Source organism: Jaculus jaculus, chromosome 6, assembly GCF_020740685.1.
Source record: "Jaculus jaculus isolate mJacJac1 chromosome 6, mJacJac1.mat.Y.cur, whole genome shotgun sequence".
Taxonomy (NCBI): Eukaryota; Metazoa; Chordata; class Mammalia; order Rodentia; family Dipodidae; genus Jaculus; species Jaculus jaculus.
This window is the reverse complement of record NC_059107.1, coordinates 158,985,326-159,009,488: the sequence shown is the minus strand read 5'-3', so window position 1 is coordinate 159,009,488 and position 24,163 is coordinate 158,985,326. Positions and strand designations below refer to the sequence as shown.

The window sequence follows — 24,163 nt, the reverse complement described above, 5'->3', positions numbered from 1 at the left end:
CAGAAGAGATGAAGCAGAAGTGTATGACATCATTTATTAACCCTTCAAAACCTACCTCTTATCATTGCATGTATAACAATATTCAAATCAAGACTAAGTGGGATTGTACTGGGAGAGTAGTAAAGCACATCTGGGCATCTGTGAGGGCATTTCCAACAAGTAAGTAAGCAGGAAGATCTGCTCTGACTGTGGGTGGCACCATCACATAGGCTGAGAGCCCAGACGGAATAAAAGGGGAAAAAGAAGAAAACCTGCTAACACTGTCTCTCAGTTCCTTTTTCTCTCATTGCCTCCCTTCTTTCCTTCTCCCCGACCCCTGCCGCCCTGCTGCCCTCTTCTCTCTTCTTCCCTCCTCTCCATTCCTCCCTGGCCACCATGGTTCCAGTTGCTCTGCTCTGCCACACCTGACCCTGACACTATGGCCTAAAAAAAAATCTTCCTATCATATTTTTCAGATATTTGGTTACAGAGATGTAAATCTCACTACCATGCTATCCTTTTTATTTTTTTAATGGTTTGTCAAGGTAGGGTCTCACTCTAGCCCAGGCTGACCTGGAATTTACTATATAGTCTCAAGGTGGCCTCGAACTCACGACATACTCCTACTTCTGCCTCCCAAGTGCTGAGATTAAAGGTGTGCGCCACCACACCTGGCCCTTACCAGGGCTGTTCTAAGAGTTTTATTGTTCTGACTCTCTCATTTGGGCCTTCAACCCATTTTAACTTTTTTTTGTGCAAGAGTCATAAAATAAGAGTCCCACTTTATTTTCTTTCCATGTTGATTTCCAGTTGTCCCTGCAAATTTATTAACTATTCTCCCCACCACGCCTGACACCCTTACCACAAATAAACTGTGAATGAGTTTATTTTTAAATTCAAATTCTAAATTTTATTTATTTATTTATTTATTTTTGAGAAAAAGAGAGCGAGAAAGAGGTAGAGAGACAGAGAGGGAAAATGGACACACCAGGGCCTTCAGCCACTGTGAAGGAGCTCCAGATGCATGCGCCCCTTGTGGTGCATGTGCAGCATTGCGTGCTTGTGTCACTGTGCGTCTGGCCATGTGGGCCCTGGTGATTTGAACATGAGTTCTTAGGTTTCACAGGCAAGCGCCTTAACCACCAAGACATCTCTCCAGCCCTATTCTAAATTTTTTGATGAAATTTTAGCAGAGAAGACAATGCCTCACAGTTCCCTCCTTCTGCACAAACCAAGAATGGTACTAAGGAAAGAGCCTGTGGGCCATAAAGAAAGTCATTTTTACTTTGGGAGGTAAACAATAAAAATCTATTATCTTTGGCTAGAGGTCAGCCAAAATGTTCTTACTCAGGTAAAATCAAGGTATTGGTAAGTCTGCATTCTTCCTGAAGGTTGTAGGGGAAAATTTGTTTTCTTGCTTTTGGGGCTTCTAGGTGTTTGTAGGGTATTTAACTTTTTATATTTATTTGCACATGTGTTTTCTCTATGTGTTTTATGTGTGGGTATGCCAGGGTCACTTGCCCCTGCAAAGAAACTTTGGACATACCTGCCATGTTTGCTTCTGGCTTTATACTGGTGCTAGAAAATTGAACCTGGGTCAGTAGACTTTGCAAGCATGTGCCTATAACCACTGATTTAATCTCCCAGCCGTAGATGTGATTTTTTGAGACAGGATCTCACGTAGCCAAGGCTAGCCTAGAACTCCCAGTCCTTGTGTCTACATCTCCCATGTGTTGAGATTATAGTCTGTGTCACCCTGCCTGGCTTACTTTCACTTACGTTTACATTTTCTTTTTTGTTTGTTTTTCAAGGCAGGGTCTCATTCTAGCTGAAGCTGGCCTGGAATTCACTATGTAGTCTCAGGCTGGCCTCAAATTCAAGATGATCTTCCTACCTCTGCCTCCCAACTGTTTACATTGTCTTATCTATGAAATAAAAAAATGAGCAGTGCCTACCAGGACTGTAGAAATAGTAATTCATAGGCTCTATATGGGTCAGTGTTTCTTCCTCTCCTCTCCCTTAATTAACATCCCCACTCTGTCTCTCTGCCCTCACCTGGCTACACATATATCATCATGTTCTCCCAGGGAATATTAGTGTAAGCAGTTAGGAGAAGAACCTTGGGCATTCTGTTTCATACCTTATCCAGCATACTATCCTTGTCTTGGCACATTGCCAGCAGATAGACAGAGGCTCTGCAGACCACCAGTGGAGGGCATTCGCCCTGGTCCTGCAGAGACAGGAGGAAGCTTTGCACAGCCACAAATAATTCTGCTTCAGGGACAAACCTGTTGACCAAGGAAAACCTAAGTGAGAAAGGCAGAGCTGGAAGGTCAGTGGACTCCCCTTTTCTCCCTGACCACATCCTTCCTCAGTCCAGTGTCCTATCCCAACATACCCATAGCCTAATGACACCATGAACAAACATTGTGATGTTCAAATTTTCAAAGCAATGTCATACAGGTACATAACATATATGCCTGTGCTAGGGGTCCCAGACTCCTCACTTGTACTGGTCAGTATCTACCAGAGAAAGAAGCTACTTCTGGGGTTCATGAGGTGCTGTTTTGGCAGTCTTTCTAACTTTCTCTTCTTGTTTTTTTTTAATTTTTTTTTTAATTTTGTTTTATTTATTTATTCGAGAGAGAAAGAAACAGAGAGAGAATGGACATGCCAGGGCCTCTAGCCACTGCAAATGAACTCCAGACACTTTTGTCACCTTGTGCATCTGGCTTGCATGGGCACTAGGGAATCAAACCTGGGTCCTTAGGCTTCACAGGCAAGCTATCTCTCCAGCCCCTCTTCTTGTATTTATCATCCAACAAAGTTCTACCTTATAGGGGTGGATGAGGGAGGCTATACAGTAGGCCTATATATGTAACACATAGTGGAGGAAGCTAAGCATGGTAGCAACATGTCTGTAGTCCCAGCACTTAGAAGGTGAAGGCAGAATGAGGAGTTCAAGGCCAGCCTAAGTTACTTGAAAACCTATTTTTAAAAACTGCTAGGGGAGAAAGAGGCTGACTTTTCAGTATACACTCAATCCTTGTGAATTTTCTACCATGGGTAAGTCTTGTTTGTCAGGTTAAGTTCTAAAAAAAAAGAAAAAGAAAAAAAAAAGCTTAAACATTCAGAAACCAATAATACTAGGGGCTATAGAGATGGTTCAGCAGTTAAGACACTTGCAAAGTCTGACAGCCTGGGTTTGATTCCCCACTATCCATATAAAGCCAGATGCACAAAGTAGTGCAAGCATCTGGAGTTCTTTGCAGCAGCAAAAGGCTTTGGCACACCCATTCTCTTTCCCTCCCTCCTTGCATATTAAATAAATAAATAAATATTTTTTAAAAGAAAATAGATAATATTTGGCTGGCTTGGGATAAAGTTTACAGTGCTTGCCTAGCATATGAAAAGCTCTATGTTTGACCTCCGGGAGTTAAAGAATAATAATACTAAATGTGGACATAGTGACGCTGCCTGTAGTCCCAGCACTGAGAAGGTAGAGACTAGAGGGTTAGGAGTTCATGGTCATTTTCAGCTACATAGTGAATTTGAAGCTTTATTCTGAAAAACCAAAAGGTAGAAAGAAGCCGGGTGTGGTGGCACATGCCTTTTCTTTCAGCAGAAAGAACATAGGAAGTTTTAGTGAATAATTGAAGTAATTACATGCAAAGTGCTTTCCCATAATCAGTGAGTTTCAAAGGAGGATAGGAGGGTGATTGACAGTGTTGGCCACCCTTGAAACTCCTGATTGGAGGCAATAATTAGAATCAAGGAGAAAGAGACCAAGAGACCCAGTCTCTTTCTCTTTCTCCCTCCCTCCCTCTGGGCACTTTAATCCCAGCACTCGGGAAGCAGAGATGAAAGGATCACCTTGAGTTTGAGGTAAGACTACATAGTTGATTTCCAGGTCAGCTTTGGCTAGAGTGAAACCCTACCTCAAAACAAACAAACAAACAAAAAAAAAGTAGAAAGAGTTTAAATGTCCATGATGAATGAATAAAAATTTGTGGGCTGAAGAGCTGGCTCAGCAGTAAAGTGCTTGCCTGAAAAGCCTAGCAAGCAGGGCTCAGTTCCCCAGTACCCATGTAAAGCCAGATACACAAAGTGGCGCATGCATCTGGAGTTCATTAGCAGCTGCTAGAGGTCCTGGTATGCCGATCCTCTCTGTCTCTCTTCTCTCTATCTCTCTCTGCTAGCAAATAAATAAATAAATAAGTTTTTTATAATTGTGCTGGGCATGATGACACATACATGTAATGTAGTAGTTGGGAGATGGAGGCAGAAGGAGTTCAAGGCTGTCCTAGACAACACAGTAAGTTTGAAGACAGTCTGTACTACATGAGACTCTATCTCAAAAAACAAAACAAAAAAGAAAAATTATGGGGCTGGAAAGATGGCTTAGCACTTAAAGTGTTTGCCTGCAAAGCCAAAAAGACCCAGTTTGATTCCCCAGGGCCCACGTAAAGCAAGATGCACAAAGTCTGGAGTTTGTTTGCAATGGCTAGAGGCCCTGTTGCACCCATTCTTTCTCTCTATCTGCATCTTTCTCTCTCTCTACCTCTCTCTAGTAAATAAATATTTTAAGGGGGGATGCGGGGGATATAGCTCAGTGGTAGAGTACTTACCTAGAATGTACAGTGCCCTGAGTTTAATTTCCAATAATAAAAATAAAATAACAAAAGCCTCACATTTCTCACTAGAAAAGAGTGACATTCTCTGTACCATTTATTTTTTTTTTTGCAACAAGCTCATTTAAAAAAAAAAAAAGGGCTGGAGAGATGGCTTAGCGGTTAAGCGCTTGCCTGTGAAGCCTAAGGACCCCGGTTCGAGGCTCGGTTCCCCAGGTCCCACATTAGCCAGATGCACAAGGGGGCGCACGCGTCTGGAGTTCGTTTGCAGAGGCTGGGAGCCCTGGCGCGCCCATTCTCTCTCTCTCCCTCTGTCTTTCTCTCTGTGTCTGTCGCTCTCAAACAAACAAATAAATAAATAATTTAAAAAAAAAAAAACAGCTGGGCATGGTAGTGCACACCTTTAATCCCAGCACTGAGAAGCAGAGGTAGGAGGATCACTGTGAGTTCAAGGCCACCCTGAGACTACATAGTAAATTCCAAGTCAGTCTGCACTAGAGTGAGACCCTACCTCAAATAAAAGTGCAAAATACATACAATGGTATATAATTTAGCCACAAAAAATAAATAATGCTACAAACATGCGAACTGGATGAACTTCAACAGCATGCTAAGTGAAAGGAACCAGTGAGAAAGGGTCATATATTTTATGATTCCATTTGAATGAAATGTTAAGAATAGATAAATCCATAGAGACAGAACAGATTGTTGGTTGCCAGAGCTACAATATAAGGAAAAATGGGAGTGACTATTTAATTGGGAGGAGGTACTCTATAGCAATGGAAATGTTCTAGAACTAGGTGAAGGTAGTAGTTATTTAATGAGTGTGCTAGCTATAAAGGGAACATTGAATTGTTCCCTATAAAACTGTTAATTTGGGGCCTGGGGAGATGGCTCAGTGGATAAAGTGGTCACTGCTCATATCCGAGTACTTGAGTTTGATCTGCAGACTCACTCCATTGTGGGCTTCTGTAACTCTAGTGTGCCAACAGCAAGATGGAAGGAGAAGACAGAAGAAATTTCCAGGAAGCTCCCAGAGAGCACAGCAAAGAACAACAGCAAAGAGAACCAGAAAGAGAAACCCTGATTCAAAGGAGGTGAAAGGGCTGGAGAGATGGCTTAGAGGTTAAGGTGCTTGCCTGCAAAGCCAAAGAACCTTGGTTCGATTCCCCAGGACCCACATAAACCAGATGCACAAGGTGGCGCATGCATCTGGAGTTCGTTTGCAGTGGCTGGAGGCCCTGGTGCACCCATTCTCTCTCTCTCTCTCTCTCTCTCTCTCTCTCTCTCTCTCCCTCTCTCAAATAAATAAAAATAAAAAAAATTTTTTTAAAGTAGGCAGGGAGGGCTGGAGGGAGGAAAGGAAGAGATGAGCTGCTCAGGAATACCACCTATTTCTCAGTCTCCCGGTATTCTAGTTGTTAGCTCCAGGTTTAGAGGATGCCTCGAGAAATAGTGGATGCACAGAATTGGAACATGGAGCAGATGAGGGTCCCAAGACTTACCACAGCCACCAGCTCTGAGCACTGACCTGTCCTCGTGCAGATGAGCCACGTAGAAGAGCAGCAGGATGCAGTACTGCCTCCGGCGCACAGATACCTCCACGTGCTGGCGATCTGACAGCAAGGCGAGGCTTTCAGGGTTCCTGCTACTTATTTGGAGCAGCCCATGCTCTAGGAACTCAGATACTTGAGAAAGTTCTAGGAGGAAACAGGAAGGAAAAGGCCACACAGAGAACACAGGAAAGCAGTGAGCGTTGATAGCTACTACATGTAGAATACTGCACTGATCGGCAAGGGTCGTATAGACGGAATCAGAGGGTCCTCCTCCTGTACACAGCTTTCAGCCTGCTGGGAGAGAATAAAGCTAACATGTGGAAGAACGTGGATCACATCCACCACTCATTTGTCCATCCATTCGTCTGTCTATCCATCCGTCCATATGATGTATATTCACTGAGGGCCAGGCTGTGAAACACAGGCCCTGACTCCAGGAGCTGGCGGGGGCAGATAAGACAGACAGTTGTAGGACATGTGCTCCAGACTGGAGTGATTCAGGCCACCTAAGGTGGGAAGAACAACCTAAAGGGGGAGGGAATTAGAGAAGATGAGCAGAAAATAGAAAGAGAAGAAACAGAGGGGGAAAAAATTTCAAGGGACCAGAAACAATGTGCTTGGAGGTCCAGAGTTATGATCGAAAACACATTATGTTTATATTCAGCATGGCTAATCCATGAGTAGATGTTGAGTATTAGACACTGTGTAAAACTATGACTGATGAAATGGAACAGGCTATTCAAGCTATGGTGAGGACTGGACTTCAGAGGTGTACAAGCAAGAGGCTGGTGTGGGAATGATGCAGAAGGAAGACTTCAAGAGTCTAAAGCACCAGGATCCCTGAAGTTCATCATTTCTGGATACTATTACTTCAGCTTGTTAGGAATCCTTCTATAATTCCATCATTGCAGCTTCAAGCAAAGTGATCTTCTTAGATGTCCAGACTTTAAAGACTGCCACTGGCTTACAGTGACGAAACCACAGACTTTACCTTCTTGGGAGGGCGGTTCCGTCTTCTCTGGAGCTGAGAGGAGATTGAGGCATACGTGGTAGAGAAAACTGGAACACACTTGATTTAGGGTTGAGTGACTTAAAAGGAAAAGAGAACAAAAGAGACCGCATTGCTACTTTGGCCCAGATAGCACTATCCCTGTCCTGTGCCAGCACGCCGCTGCTTTGTGCCACAGGCCAGGGAGATTCTAACTATGGTCACTGTAGCTGAGCTCTTAACATAGCGATAAGAAGAAAATAAGGGACTAGCTGCCACACTTGTAATTTAGGAACTTGGACCATCACTAAAAAATTCCTGAAAAAAAAATCAAGAAGAGCTACTAAAATATACAAGCTAGTGCACGTCTTTAATCTCAGCACATGGGACGCAGAGATAGGAGGATCACCATGAGTTCAAGGCCAAACTGAGACTACATGGTGAATTCCAGGCTGGCCTGGGCTAGAACATGAGTCTACTTCAAAGAAAAAAGAAAGGAAGGAAGTAAAGAAAGAAAAGAAAAGAAAGAGAGAAAAAAGCATACAACAAAAAAGGAAATGGCTAGGGAGTACTTAAAAAAAAAAAAAGCTGGGCTGGAGAGATGGCTTAGCAGTTAAGCACTTGCCTGTGGAGCCTAGGGACCCCGGTTCAAGGCTTGATTCTCCAGGACCCACATACGCCAGATGCACAAGGGGGCACATGAATCTGGAGTTCATTTGCAGTGTCTGGAGGCCCTAGCATTCCCATTCTCTCTTTGTCTGCCTCTTTTTCTCTGTCTGTCACTCTCAAATAAATAAATAATTTTTTTAAAACAGCTTCCAGGTGTGGTGAGTGAGTGATTCACACCTGTTATCTCAGCACTCAGAAGGATGTGGCAGAAGGATTGCCACAAGGCCAGCCTCAGATCAGAGTGTAAGATAACTGTCTCAAAAAAAAAAAAAAAAAACAAAAAAAAAAACCCTGAATCCATCACATAGTTTAGGTGGTAGGAAGAAGCAAATCATGAGTGGTAAAGTGTGGAAGGGTCTTGCAGTAGTGACTTCCACTATGAAGAATTTCTCCTCTGAAATTACTGGGCTGGTAGCAACTGGAACTTGATGAACAATGTGTCCATTCCCCTCTGAGGGCCTTAGTTTCCCCATTTAAATGAGAGGTTAGATAAATGATCTCTGACAGCTCTTTCAGTTTGTTTGTTTGTTTGTTTGGTTTGGTTTTGGTTTTGGTTTTTCGAGGTAGGGTTTTGCTCTAGCCCAGGCTGACCTGGAATTCACTAAATAGTCTCAGGATTGCCTCGAACTCATGGAGATCCTCCTACCTGTGCCTCCCGAGTGCTGGGATTAAAGGCGTGTGCCACCATGCCTGGCTTTCCCTTTCAGTTTTGACTGACAGGTGGCCATGTACATCTTCTGAAATGAAGGCCTTTCCCCAGCAGATGAAATTTAATGACAGAAGCACCTCCAGCTCATACATCAGGTGGGAACACCCTAGAGTGCCATGGGTAAAATACCAGCCAGAGGGCTGGAGAGATGGCTTAGCGGTTAAGCGCTTGCCTGTGAAGCCTAAGGACCCCGGTTCGAGGCTCGGTCCCCCAGGTCCCATGTTAGCCAGATGCACAAGGGGGCGCACACGTCTGAAGCTCGTTTGCAGAGGCTGGAAGCCCTGGCATGCCCATTCTCTCTCTCTCTCCCTCTTTCTGTCTTTCTCTCTGTGTCTGTCGCTCTCAAATAATAAAAAATGCCAGCCAGAAAACTCCACTTATCCAGTCAAAAATGACGCTGGCCTCACACTATATAATTTTGCCAGGGGTCATACATACCTTTGGCCATTGCAGAACCTGGCCTTCAACTCCAGAGTCAGTCGTATGAAGGATGAGTCCGCTAAGAAGTGGGGAAGATGCAGGGTGATTTAAACCAGCCTTGTTACAGAAATTCTCAAGTCTGGATGGTGTTGTCTAGCAATGGCTTCATAGTCACATAGACCTGGTTCAAAGTACACTTCTCCTGCACCAATATTAGTAAAAGTTTCTTAACTTCTAAGACTCTGTTCTGACACCTCATAGGTTGTTGTGGAGACCTACACCTCACAAGTGCTTACCTCAAAGTAAGTGCTGAGTAACTGCTCATCTCCTTCCTTCCTGAATTTTCTTTGACTATAATTTGGTACAGGCACTAGAAGACCTACAGCCACTTCCATCCTTTGTGTCGCTTTTGTAGAAAATTATGAGATTCAAATAAAACAGTAGTAGGGCTGAAGGGATAGCTTAGCAGTTAAGGCACTTGCCTGAGAAGCCTAAGGACTCATGTGTGACTCTCCAGGCCCCACGTAAGCCAGACACACAGTGACACAAGTGCACATGTGCACAAGGGGGAGCACTGTCTGGAGTTTGAGTGCAGTGGCTGGAGGCCCTGGCATGCCAATTCTCTCTCTCTCTCTCACTTTCTGATTCTTGCATTTAAAAAAAGGCAGTCTGTTGGGCTTGCCTCAAAGAAGAAGAAGAGGAGGAGGACAAAAAGGAAGAGGAGGAAGAGGAGGAGTAATCATTGCTTTAATCACTATCTCTAAACTGCCTTGTGAAAGGGACTGGTTCTCAAACCAGAGATCTGAAAACAGTTTCTGCCTTATTTTGTCTTTTATATTTTTATTTATTTATGTGGTATGTGTGTGTGTTTGTGTAAGAGAGAGAGAAACAGAAACAGAGAGAATGAGAGAGAAACAAAGAGTATGAAAGTGCCAGAGCCTTTTCCTTTAAACAAACCCTAGATGCACGGACCACTTTGTGCAGCTGGCTTTACTCGAGTACTGGGGAATCCAACCCTGGCCAGCAGGCAAGCACCTTTAACCACTGAGTCATCTCCCCAGCCCCAGTTTCTGCTTTAGCTGGTGACTCTACCCTAGGCCTCTCCAGTGCCTGGCTCCTCCCAGTCACCCCAGTTAGACACTACAAATACTGATCTCTGCTCTGTCTACCCTGGAGCTTTGTGAAAGCAGAATCCTGGATAGGAAGACATAAAAAACGCCTACTTTACCAGCTCCAGGGTTGGGACTTCTGCAATTTATGCTAGAGAAATAAAGCTGCTGGCAGGAAATTAATCTTTCAGAGTTACAGAAACTCTTTGGAGCAACAACCCACAACTCTACAAGATAGAGGTACCCAGATCACCTTTGGGTAACAAGCTCTTGGCCTAGTTCCTCAGAAACCCAGAGTTTCTCCATCCCACTAATTCAGCTCGCTATGTCCTGGATCAACAAACGGTCAGGTACTTGCTTGTGAGGTCTAAGGACCCAGGATTGATTTCTCAGTATCCACGTAAGCCAGATGCACAAGGTGGTTCATGTGTCTGGAGTTCATTTGAAGTGGTTAGAGGCCTTGCGTGCTATTCTCTCTCTCTCTCTCTCTCTCTCCATATATATATATATATATATATGTACACACACATATATATGTACATATATATATATATATATCAAGTAAATAGATAATAAAATAAAATATTAGGCTGGAGAGATGGCTTAGCAGTTAAGGTGCTTGTCTGTGAAGCCCAAGGACACACGTTCAACTCCTCAGATCCCACATAAGCGAGATGCACAAGGTGACACATGTTTAAGGTCGCACATGTTCAAAAGGTGGTGCATGCATCTGGAGTTCCATTGCAGTGGCTAGAGGCCCTGGGGTGCCAACTCTCTCTCTTGCTCTCTCTCATAAGAAGTAGCTGGGCATGGTGGCACACTTCTTTAATCTCAGCACTTAGGATTGCCATGAGTTCAAGGCCACTACAGACTGCAGCCGATGGCCCTGGCATGCCCATTCTCTCTCTCTCTTTCTTTCTCTCTCCCTCTTTTACAAATAAGTAAAAAAATAAAATAAAATATTTTTAAAATAAAATATTTTTGAAATCTAAAAAAAAAAAAAAATGGCCAGTGGTATCTGCTTTGTGCTTTGTTCTTTCTCATAGGGTGAGTATCTGATCATATTCTACCTGGCTTCATGCTACACATCTCTCCCTATAGTGCTCACAATCTTTCACTACATACCCTGCTACCATCACTTCCTCCAGAGATACCCCAAGACTCGGTCCTCTTAGATCTTGAAGTAGGACAGCAGGAAGATAGTTGGAAAGAAGAAAGACCAGTGTCCATCAGGTCTGACAATGGACAGGACATCTATATACATTATCTCATTGAATTTGAGGAGAGAAATGTGACCCACTGGTAGCCTAGACTGGCCTAGAACTCAAGATGATTCTCTTGTCTCAGCCTCTCAGTGCTGAAATTAGAAGTGTGAGTCGCTTAATTCTTACTGTCATTGTGTTGAATTGAAGGCACTGGAGCTAAGAAAATCCATTTGTCCAATGTCAATAAACAAGTCGTTGGTGAGGCAAGGATTCCACTTCATATGAGCTAACTACACTCTCCCTACCATACTTATCAAGTACAGCAGGTAAGTGACATAATTTTATTAAACAGAAAATCTTCCGAACTCCATATTCCCCTCCTGCTACACCCCCAACCTGTCTCTGATGCCTTACTTGGCACTCACTCTTCTCCTCACTGTAGTCTGGCTTCCACTCCACCTGCTGTACAGAAACTGTTCCAGCCAACAGCCTCCATATCAAATAAATATGTTAAAAATATTTTATTACTTATTTCAGAGAAAGGCAGATAGAGGGAGAAAAAGAGAGAGAATGGGCACACCAGAGCCTTCAGCCACTGCAAATTCCAGAAGCATGCAACATCTTTTGCATCTGTCTTTACATGGGCACTAGGGAATCAAACCTAGGTCCTTAGGCCTTGTAGACAAGTGCCTTAACCACTAAGCTATCTCTCCAATCTCCCAGATCACTCTCTTGCCTCTGACACATGTCAATGTCCACATAACATGTCCACAGGAACGTCTCACACTGACCCTGACTCAAACTGTAACATGCTCTTTTGCCTCCCCACATTAGATTCTCCTCCAGTGAGTCACCTCTTAATAAAAACTCCATCCTTAGGCTGTAGAGATGGTTTAGTGGTTAAAGCATTTGCCTGCAAAGCCTGAGAACTCAGGTCTGATTCTCCAGTACACATGTAAAGCCAGATGCACAAAGTGGCACATGTATCTGTTGTTCATTTGCAGTGGCTAGAAGCCCTGGCATGCCCATTCATTCTCTTTCTCTCTCTCTCTCAAATAAATTAAAAAAATAACATTAAAAAAAAAAAACACTCAGCCAGGTGTGGTGGCACACGCCTTTAATTCCAGCAGTTTGGAGGCAGGGGTACAAGGATTGCTGAGAATTTGAGGCCAGCCTGAAGCTGCATAGTGAATTCCGGGTCAGCCTGAGCTAGAGTGAGACCCTACCTCGAAAAACCAAAAAGTAAAAATAAAATAAAATGCTATCCTCATCCAGGTATGGAGGCACACACCTTCAATATTGATTTCCAGATTAGCCTGGGTTAGCACAAAACCCCACCTTGAAAACGCAAGCACACACACACAAATTTTCTTGTCCAGACAGAAATTGGCCTCAATATCCATGACCCTTCAGTGCCTAGCACTACCTTTGCAAGACCCTCGTAATAGGAGGGAAAGATGATGACATCAAAATAAAAGAGAGACTGCTGGGTGTGGTGGTTTATGCCTTTAATCCCAGCACTTGGAAGGCAGAGGTAGGAGGATGGTCATGAGTTCGAGGCCACCCTGAGACTACATAGCAAATTCCAGGTCAGCCTCAGCTACAGTAAAACCTTACCTCAAAAAAAAAAAAGTAAATAAATGAATAATAAAAAATAAATAAAAGAGAGACTAATGGAGAGAGGGGAGGGGTATAATGGTGTGTGGATTTGTGAAGAGGAAAGTGAGAAAGGAGAGGGAATTATCATGGTTTTATTGTCTGTAAATATTGAAGCTGGCAATAAAAATAATAAAATAAGCTGGGCGTGGTGGCTCACGCCTTTAATCCCAGTGCTCGGGAGGCAAAGGTAGGAGGACTGCTGTGAGTTCGAGGCCATCCTAAGGCTACATAGTGAGTTCCAGGTCAGTCTGGGCTAGTGTGAGACCCTACCTTGAAAAACCAAACAAATAGCCAGGCATGGTGGTGTACACCTTTAATCCCAGCATTCAGGAGGCAGAGGAAGGAAGATCCCGGAGAGTTCAAGGCCACCCTGAGACTACATACTGAATTCTAGGTCAGCATGGGCTAGAGTGAGACCCTACCTCAGAAAACCAAAAAAAAAAAAAAAAAAAAAAAGAAAGCAAGGAAGAAATAAAAACCAAACAAATAAATAAAATAAAATTATTTTATTCCTTCACATTCAACTCCCACCAACTGCTTCGTCCTCAACATCTACCGCCAGCCTCAGTTAAAACAAAAGGCTGAGCTCCCATCTTGCCTCCCTCGGATCCCTGCTCACACTGCTCCAGAGGAGCTTTCCTGCCCCATACCTCCACCTCCTTCCTTGCTCTTGGCAACAGCCTTCTCCTTTCTTCCTTTTCCTCCACTTCCTTTCAAGATGATCTTTGCAAAACAAAATCTAAGTGCCTGGTCCCTTCTTTAAGACTCAACAAGGGGGCTGGGGAGATGGCTCAACAAGTAAGGACATTGATTGCAAAGCCTCTTCATTTGGTAATGGTAATAATAATATAGATTTCGACTGTTGTCTCATGTGTGTGTGTTACATGTGTGTATGTTGGTCCAAGTTCAATTCCCCAGTACCCACATAAAGCTAGATGCACAAAGTATTACATACATCTGGAGTTAGTTTGCAATGGCAGGAGGCCCTGGCATACCCATTCTTCCCTCCCCATCCCACCCTCAACTTGCAAATAAATAATTTTTTGTTGTTGTTGTTTTGCTTTTTGAGGTGGGGTCTCACTCTAGTTCAGGCTGGCCTGGAATTCACTATGTAGTTTCAGGGTGGCCTTGAACTCACAGCGATACTCCTACCTCTGCCTCCCAAGTGCTGGGATTAAAGGCATGTGCCACCACACCCAGCTTTTTAAAATTTTTTAAAAAAGATTTAACAAGGCTAGTCTAGTGTGGTGGTGCACGCCTTTAATTGCAGCACTAGGGAGGCAGAGTTAGGAGGATTGATTCCAGGTCAGCCTAGGCAACCTTGAAAAATCAAAAAAAGATTCAATAGGAGATCACGTTCAAATTTCTCACATGGAAAACAAGGCCCTACATGACTAAGCCCGGGTACCTCTCCATAGCAGACTCATCAGTCACACACTTTCCAATACACACCACGTGCTAAAAGCAAAATAAAAGATTAAGTGAAGAGGAGAAGAAGGAAGATAAGAAGCAAGGGCAACCTGCATCATAAGAGGGAAAAAAATGATGACATCAAACTTGGAGAAAGACTAGTTGAAAAGACATAAGTGGAGCAGGAATTTGGGAAAGAGAAAAGGGGAGGGGGCAAAAGGTAATTATGATCATAAATATTATCTATATGTATAGAAGTTGTCAAAAAAGCTTTAAAAAGCTGGGCGTGGTGGTGCACACCTTTAGTCCCAGCACCTGGGAGGCAGAGGTAGGAGGATCACCATGAGTTCGAGGCCACCCTGAGACTCCATAAGTGAATTCCAGATCAGCCTGGGCTAGAGACCCTATCTCAAAAAACAAACAAACAAACAAACAAAAAGTTTTAAAAAACACAATACCATAAAGAAGAGGGAGTAGAAGGGGGCAGAGACACCGTAAAAAGATTAAGAAAACAAGCTGCAGAACCACTTTCCACGGGTCTGAAACCAAGCACATCGCTTACAGTGTGTCCCTGGACATCTCTTAACCTTGCTTTGGTGAGGATAATGCGCAATTCCTAGGGGTTTTCTGAGGACTAAAGGAGTGAATACCTGTAAAGCGTTTAAAATAGGGTCTCGTGCAGTAAGGACTCACATGCAAGTCAGTCAAGGCCTGGAGAAGGCTCATGGAATCAGAAGCCACCTGGGCTCAATTTTAGGAGGGAATATCAGTTGGACCACTCAAAGGTAGCTTTCACATAGAATGTTACTGCCAGATGGCACTTGAAAGTGGGGGAGGGGGCGTGGTGGCGCATTAACCCCAGCACTAGGGAGACAGAAGTAGGAGGACTGTCGTGAGTTCCAGGTCAGCCTGGGCCAGAGTGAGACCCTACCTCAGGGAAAAAAAAAAGAGAGAGAGAGAGAGAGAGAGAGAGAGAGAGAGTGGGCCTCTGTGAGTTGTCCCAATGCCTAAGGGTACACCAGTATTGAGTGCTCGAAACTCGTGGAACCTAACGTATGCAATCTCCAGAATACCGTGTAGGAGATGAGTGGGGAAGGAAACGTGTGTGAACACTGCACTGAAGCCTCCCGGACAATACTGGGAGTACCAACAAGCTGGAGAACTGCCTTTGATAGCTTTTGACTGCCACATGGTTTTTCCTTCTGCTCAACACTGGACAGAGTGGATACATACTCTGATGGATAAGCAAAGACCCTTCCTACTGCGAACATGTCCTCTGAATACTCTGAGATGTTGACATTGCCCGCCTCCCTGCCAACTGCCACGCTGGCCTGCCACCTACCGAGCTTCTTGGAGAACTTCACCTTCATGTGGGGAACCACGACAAAGAGGCTATGTAGAATGGACAGAAAAACCTCCATCAAGTCTGGCTGGGTGGCCTGCTCTGAGTGCCTCTGAAAGAACCAAAAGAGAGAACCCAGTGCACCAGGGCCAAGACTCTGAAGAAGAAGAGGCATCGGTAAAGACACCCGCGTTACATCTAGCAGCAGTGGACTGACCTCTTCCATGTGAAGGACACCAGAGAAGCTGGGGAATCTGAGTCACAAACTGATGCCTGAGGAAGGACTGGGTCTGCCACTTGGTTTATTGTTCTAGACACCCTTCTCCCTGGGCCTTGTTCTTCCTCCTCCCCCAGATGAGAACAACAAGATCACCTACCTTTCAGGAACAAATGAAGTCTAACATATTTCCTAACCCATGATAAACACTGACATTTATGTTCCTATTACTATAGAAATAATGGCAATAATAATATAGATTTCAATTGCTTTTACTTTGTTTTTTTAAGATCTATTTTTATTTATTTATTTATTTATTAGAGAGAGAGAGAGAAAATGGGCAGGTCACGACCTCCAGCCACTGCAAACAAACTCTAGACACATGCACCACCATGTGCACCTGGCTTATGTGGGTCCTTAGGCTTCTCAGGCATGAGCCTTAACTGCTAAGCCATCTCTCCAGCCCCGCCTTTACTTTCTTGTGTATGTATGTGTGTGTGTGTGCGTGTGTGTGTGTGTGTGTACACGTGCTCATATGTATGTGGGCTTGCATGTGTGCGTGGAGGGAGGCATGCACGTGGAGGCCAGAGAGTGACATAGCATGTTTTCCTCGGTGCTATCTTTTTTTAAAATATATTTTATTTATTTATTTATTTGAGAGAGACTCTCTACCTTACTTATACTGAAGCAGGTTCTCTCAAACATTCAGCTAGTCTAGCTAGAAGGCTTGCCCCAGAGATCCTGTCCCCACCTCCTGAGCCCTGGCCACCACACCTGCCAACCAGCATGTATGTGGAGGCTGGAGATCTTAACCTGGGTCCTATAACTTGCATGGCAAGTACTTTACCCACTAAGCTATTTCCCGTCCTTTCTTGACTCTTTTATCTTGTGCTTCTTGGACAGAGACGTGAGCAGACTGATACAGTACCTCTAGATTAAGAGTAAAGAAACTTGGGCTGGAGAGATGGCTTTGTGGTTAATTTGTTTGCCCGCAAAGCCTAAGGACCCAGATTCCATTCCCCAGTACCCACATAAGCCAGATGTACAAGGTGGGCACATGCATGTGGAGTTTGTTTGCTAGAGTGGCTAGAGGCTCTGGCATGCCCATTTTCTCTCTCTCTCCTTCCCTCCCTCCCTGCCTCTTTCTCTCGCTCTCAAATAAATAAAACAAATAAAATTCTTTAATTTAAAAAGAAAGAAAAAAAAAGAGGGCTGGAGGGATGGCTTAGCAGTTAAGACACTTGCCTGCAAAGCCAAAGGACCCAGGTTCCATTCTCCAGGACCCATGCAAGGCAGTTGCACAAGGGGTTGCACGCGTCTGAAGTTTGTTTGCAGCAGCTGGAGCCCTGGTGCATCCATTCTTTCTCTCTCCCTCTCTATCTCCCTCTTTGTGTCAAATAAATAAATAAATAAAAATAAAATATGTTTTAAAAAGAGAATTCTATCTAACTCAAGCTCTACGCAGAGCAGCCACTTACATGTCCTTGGACAGTCATCTTTGGGTCTCAGTTCCCTATATGTGAACAGCCTCCACCTCAGAAACATTGTTCTAGTACATACCATTCCTTTAGTTTTTTTGTTGTTGTTGTTGTTTTGTTGTTGTTTATTTGTTTGGTTGTTGTTGTTTTGGTTTTTTGAGGTAGGGTCTCACTCTAGTCCAGTCTGACCTGGAATTCACTATGTATTCTCAGGGTAGCCTTGAACTCTCAGCAATCCTCCTACACTCTGCCTTCTGAGTGCTGGGATTAAAGGCATGTGCCACTATGCCCAGCTCCATTTCTTTAGTTTTTAAACCAAAAATTAAAAATATGTATTATCATAGAATAATAGTGTTGATTAAACATCAATAAAATACAGAAAAGTAGAGACCATGAATAGGGCAACATTCTATTTCTGGGTCTAGCTCTAACATTCCATAAATCTAAAAGGAAGCAGAGCACATACAGCTGACATGAGCTGCCCATGTCTCACTATTAATGTGCTTCTACTAGAACCAAGACTGCAGCAGAGCCTGATGCACCCTACCCAAATTTTCAAGGAAAAAGCCTCTTTCCTGCAAAGCCAAGATACCTCCCTGCTGTCATCTTACTGTTCCCAGCGGCCACTCCCTGACTAACAGATGCTCAAACCTCCATTGACAAAGGACTCTGGATGACCCCAGAGTCACCAGCTCTGGGCTCTCATCTTCCTACCATTTCAACGTCAGCTCAGCTATAAGTGAAGTTCTGTGGGGACAGGGTCTCTCTTTAGGTTTTTTGTTGTTGTTTTGGTTTGGTTTGGTTTTTGGTTTTTCAAGGTAGGGTCTCACTCTGGCCCAGGCTGACCTGGAATCCACTATGTAGTCTCAGGGTGGCCTCGAACTCAAAGCAATCCTCCTACCTCTGCCTCCCGAGTGCTGGAATTAAAGGCATACGCCAACATACCTGGCCAAGGTCTCTCTTTAGACTGGCCCCCTCTACTTTGTTGAACACAAATACATTTTCTTTATTGGAACTGGGATCATAGCTATTCATTGCTGCTTATTTCTCAGCAAAGAGAACAGAAAGGCAAAGAAATATAAAGTTGTTTTTCAATCTCAACATTGTCACACACTTGCTTTCTAACAGTAGAAGCAAAGAATTAAGAAAGTGGGACTGGGTGCTGGAGAGATGGCCTATCTGTTAAAGTGTTTGCCTGCAAAGCCAAAGAATCCCTGTTCAATTCTCCAGGTCCCAAGTAAGCCAGATGCGCATGGTGGCACATGCATCTGAAGTTCATTTGCAGTGGCCAAAGGCCCTGGCATATCCATACTCCTCTCTCTGTCTCTTTCTTTCTCTTTCTCTGTCAACTGTTTAAAAATAAAAAAGTATGGGCTGGAGAAATGGCTCAGCAATTAAGGCACTTGCTTATAAAGCCTAATGACCCAAGTTTGGTTCCCTAGTACCCACATAAAACCAGATGCACAAAGTGGCACATGCATCGAGAGTTCCTCTGCAGAGGCTGAAGGCCTTGTTGCTCCTATTCTGTCTTACTCTGCCAGATGTGGTGGTACACACCTTTAAGCCCACCACTCAGTTGGCTGAGGTAAGAGGTTCACCATGAGTTCAAGGCCAGCCTGAGACTACATAGTGAATTTCAGGTCAGTCTAGGCCAGAGCAAGACCTTACCTGGAAAAGCAAAATAAATAAAATAAAATAAAAATTAGGGCTGGGCTGGAGAGATGGCTTAGCAATTAAGGTGCTTGCCTGTGAAGGCTAAGGACCCAGGTTCAATTTCCCAGTACCCACATAAGCCAGCTGTACAAGGTGACACATGCATCTGGAGTTCATTTGCAATAGCTGGAGGCTCTGGTGCACCCATTCTCTGTCTCTCTTGCCAATAAATAAATACATATTTTCAAAAATTAGGGTAGTAGAGATGACTCAGAGGTTAAGGTGCTTACCTGCAAAGCCAAGAACCCAGGTTTGATTACCCAGGACCCATATAAGCCAGATGCACAAGGTAGCACATGCATCTGGAGTTTATTTGCAGTGGCCAAAGGCCCTGATGCACCCATTTTCTCTCCTCTCTATCTGCCTCTTTCTCTCAAATAAATAAAATAAATAAGTAAAAAATTAAGCCAGACATGGTGGCACATGCTTTTAATCCCACACTTGGGAAGCAGAAGAAAGAGGATCACTGTGAGTTCAAGGCCAGCCTGAGACTACATAGTGGATTTCAGTGGGCTAGAGCAAGACCCTAGCTCAAAAAACCAAAAACAAAAAACAAAATTAAGAAAGGGGTTTGGGGTAAGTGATTGAGTACTTCTAGCATGTGCAAGGCCTAGGACAGGGAGAGCTGTTAGGGAAAAGCATAGTACCCATCTCCCAGTGCCATGGAAGATAAAATTACATCACTGTAGAGCATGTATCAAATAAATATTTCATATATATATATATACATACATATACATATATATATATATATATATATATATATATATATATATATATTGTTTTGTTTTGTTTTACAAGGTAAGGTCTCACTCTAGCTCAGGCTAACATCTTGTGGCAATCCTCCTACCTCTGCCTCCCCAGGGCTGGGATTAAAGGCGTGTGCCCCCACAGCTGGTTCATATGTTATTTTTGCTACTGATTTTTACTCATTCTTCAGATGCATGTATTACTTTTATAATAAAACACCACAATTTATTTTTAAAGCTGAAGAAAAGGTGGTTGCAAGAATAATATCTCTTATGGCTTAGTGGTCAAGGTGCTTGCCTGGGAAGCCTAAGGACCTAGGTTCAATTCCCCAATACCCACATACACCAGATGCACATGGTGACGCATGCATCTGGAGTTTGTATGCAGTAGCTAGAGGCCCTGGCGTGCCCATTCTCGATCTCTCTCTCTCTCTCTCTTAAATTAAAAAAAAAAAAACAAAAAAAAAAACACCTCTGAGATCCAGGAGCCAGCTGAGTAATCACTGCCTATGGCTCACAGCCTGGCTAGCCCTATCACATTCTTCTCTTCCCCAAGCTTCCTATTCCCTATAGATGAAAGGAACACACCATCACCATGGGGATACACAGGGAGTCACAGGCACTGAGGAGAAATTCTGAGAAGGCCTCCAAGGTGTCTTCCTTCTTGGCACTTGGAGCTGTGAAGGGATTCTCCTGGGCAGAAGGCTCCCCCAGGAATTCCACGGCCAACCTGAGAAATCAATATGGGAGTATGTCCACTAACCCATGCAACATAAGAGTAGATACACCCTGTCAGCTTGAGCTCAGGATCCAAGGAAAGCACTCCCGCCCTCATCTGGGGAAAATTTAAGAGATCTCCTCTCGAATGAGGGGAGGACCAGGACCTTGGTTTTTCTCGCCAGCCTTCTACGACCCCTCACACATGACTCTCCCGGCCCTATGTGCTTCTCTGAGCTCCCATGCCACCTGCCATCTCACATCTCTCTACCTTTTCTGATGCTACTCTCTCCGCCTGGAATACCTTTCCCAGATTCTTAACAACTATTTCTACCCATACACTCCAAAGTGCCTCATCTCTAAAAGATGCCACACAGCAGTCCTTCTCTGCATCTCTCCACGCCTTCTGGCTGGCACCAGGTCCCAGCACCCAGCTGATACAACAGGCATGTCAATGTGAACCACACTCAGTGAAGACTCACTGTTGTGGTAGTTGCTGGTGGAACAAAGGTAAGGTACAACCTCATTGCGAAGTAGCAATGACACCACCAGAAGGGAATCTTTGAATACCTCCCATCCCTACCCTCCATTCTATTGCCTCAGACTAGAGTTCTACTCACCTACAGGCATTTCTAAATCCCTCCAGAGTGCTCAAGAGGAACTTTCCCCTATGAAGAATGGCCCTCCGTGAATTTCTATTGCAGGTGTGGCCCTGGGGTACAGACAGAACAACTTATAAGTCAAGTGCCCACTCCAAGTCCCAGGCCCACTCCATGCTACACACCTCCTCAATTTACACTGCAGTCTCTCATTCACATGTTCCTAATTTTCCAGGGGATTGGTTATATACCCCCTTAAATCTAATAGAATAGCGCCTTTAAAAAATAGTACAGAAGGACTGGAGAGATGGCTTAGAGGTTAAGTGCTTGCCTGTGAAGCCTAAGGACCCCGGTTTGAGGCTCAATTCCCCAGGACCCACATTAGCCAGATGCACAAGGGGACACATGCATCTGGAGTTCCTTTGCAGTGGCTGGAAGCCCTGGCACACCCATTTTCTATCTATCTGCCTCTTCCTTTCTCTGCCTGTCACTCTCAAATAAATAAATAAAAATTTAAAACAAAAACCAAACAAGAACAGAAGCCGGGCTTGGGGTGCACATTTTCAATACCAGGCATCAGCCTGGGCTAGAGTGAGAGCGTGCAAAACAAAAAAACAAAAACAAAACAAAACAAAACAAAACAAACAGTACAGGAGCCAGGCATGGTGGCACACGCCTTTAATCCTATAGGCAGAGGTAGGAGGATCACCATGGATCTGAGGCCACTCTGAGACTACCTAGCGAATTCCAGGTCAGCCTGGGATAGAGTGAGAAAACCAAAAAATAATAAATAAATAAATAAATACAGTTGAGGGAGCAAGGTGTGGTGGTGCACACCTTTAATCCCAGAACTCAGGAGGCAGAGATAGGGGGATCACTGAGAGTTCAAGGCCAGCCTGAGACTACATAGTGAATTCCTAGATTGAGCTAGGAGACCCTACCTAGAAAAACAAAACAAACAAAAAAAATATAGAGAGAGGGAAAAATTTAAACCCCTTGTCTCCCTGAGAACTACAAGAATGGCTCCTGGTCTATTGCACACAGAAAGCTGTCACAGACTGGCAGACAATAGCCTAACTCACTGTGATATCCATTTAATTGCTTGATAATTCAATGAAATCTCATCCTATCAAGTAGGAAAAATTTAATCCTGAAAGATATAATCAGCACTCTTACTAAAAGTATATTTTCTGAGATCTTCTTAATATTTATTTAATTATTTGGAGGGAGAGAGAGAATATGCACATTATGGCTTCTTGCCACTGCAAACTAACTCCAGATGCATGTGTCACTTTGCACATCTGGCTTTATGTGGGTATTGGGGAATTGAACCCAGGCCAGCAAGCTTCACAAACAAGTACCTTTAATCGCTGAGCCATATCCTCAGCCTTTCCTGACGTCTTAAGTCTATGAACCATTAAAAGCCAATCATTATAACACAGGGCATATCAGTCAGATTCTTTTTTTTTTTTAATTTTTAAATTTTTATTAGCATTTCCCATGATTATAAAAAAATATCCCATGGTAATTCCCTCCCTCCCCACCCCCACACTTTCCCCTTTGAAATTCCATTCTCCACCATATTACCTCCCTATTACAATCATTGTTCAGTCAGATTCTTTTAAGGTCCTAAAGCAAAGCCAGGCATGGTAGCACATGCCTTTAATCACAGCACTTGGGAGGCAGAGGTAGGAGGATCACTGTGAGTTCAAGGCCACTCTGAGACTACATAGTGAATTCCAGGTCAGACTGTGCTACAGTGAAATCCTACCTTGAAAACCAAAATAAGTGGGGGAGGATGGCTTAGCAGTTAAAGCATTTGTCTGCAAAGCCAAAGGACCCAGGTTTGATTCCCCATAACCCACATAAGCCAGATGCCTGGCCTGGGTTCAATTCCCCAGTACCCAGATACAATAAGTGGCACATGTGTCTGAAATTCATTTGCAGTGGCAGGAGGTCCTGGCACATCCATATTAATTCTCTCTCTTTCTTATTTCTATCAAATATATTAAAACATAAAAAATAAGTAAAATAAAATAAAAGCAGAGTGACTCACTGCATCTCAGCATTATTCAGGAAGCTGAAGTGGGAGGGTCAGGAGATCAGGTCATCCTCAGGTATATATGCAAGCTGGCCTGAGTTACATGACACCCTTTCTAAACAAACAGACACACACGTACACACATTAGAGCAGGGGCTGCAGTGCACTGACCAGGGACCTCCTATTCAGTGGGGTCTGGGAAAATTCCACACATCGATTCAGCATGGCTTCCAGCAGGGCCTGCAGGGCCTTGTACTGCACAGGTGGAGAGCTCTGATGGTCCTTCCTGCATCCAGAGGGACATGAACAGGCTTAAAGAGAGGGAACGAACCCCTAAGATCCTCCCAAGGTTTTGACCAATGGGGACAGTGTGATTCCTCAGAAGACTCTCTGACCCATGTAGCTACACAACTTTGCACACATACCTCACCTCACACCCATCAGTTTCCTCATCTGTGAGAGGAAGATTAGCATCGCTAGTATCATGTGATTCTAAGCATCAAATCAGTTATTGCATCCTGAGCACTTAGCACAATGTTCAGCACATGCCCTTTTGGAGACAGTCCTGTCATTGGCCTGGAGTTGCCAAGTAGGCTCTATTGGCTGCATAGCAAGGCCCCAAGATCTGTCCAGCATGGAAGCTCTTACGTCCTTCCCTGTAGTCATCATCAAACTCTGGCTCTATTGTTTGTACAGTCTTTAGCAGCTCTCTTTCTTCCTTCTTCCTTCTAGCTGGGCTTCTGCATAGCAATTGCTCGCCCCTTCCCCATCCTTCTCCATGATCCTGACACACTTCTCTGGCATCTTCGGGTTTGTTGTAACTTGCAGGCTGAGCTGGCTGTTGCACCCTCAGTAATCTCCTATGCTTTTCCACCCACATGTTTCTAACCCTGCTTTTCCACAACCCTCCATCTCCCTCATCGCGCCTAGCACAGCTCCAGTACCACCAACCCATGAAAGGTGCCTCCTGTC

General features: G+C 44.0%; 1 protein-coding gene across 1 annotated transcript in view; it reads right to left on the bottom strand.

Moving 5' to 3' along the window:
* Nucleotides 1-24,163, bottom strand: part of Mei1 (meiotic double-stranded break formation protein 1) — a 103,797-nt gene that overhangs the window by 49,218 nt on the left and 30,416 nt on the right. The window contains exons 12-19 of the mRNA XM_045152828.1: nucleotides 23,363-23,477; nucleotides 21,172-21,263; nucleotides 20,423-20,564; nucleotides 15,678-15,789; nucleotides 8,971-9,031; nucleotides 7,158-7,255; nucleotides 6,142-6,310; nucleotides 2,120-2,267 (exon numbers count right to left, since the gene is read on the bottom strand). Of these exons, the coding sequence (XP_045008763.1) occupies nucleotides 2,120-2,267; nucleotides 6,142-6,310; nucleotides 7,158-7,255; nucleotides 8,971-9,031; nucleotides 15,678-15,789; nucleotides 20,423-20,564; nucleotides 21,172-21,263; nucleotides 23,363-23,477 (937 nt within the window). The remainder of the gene's footprint in view (nucleotides 1-2,119; nucleotides 2,268-6,141; nucleotides 6,311-7,157; nucleotides 7,256-8,970; nucleotides 9,032-15,677; nucleotides 15,790-20,422; nucleotides 20,565-21,171; nucleotides 21,264-23,362; nucleotides 23,478-24,163) is intronic.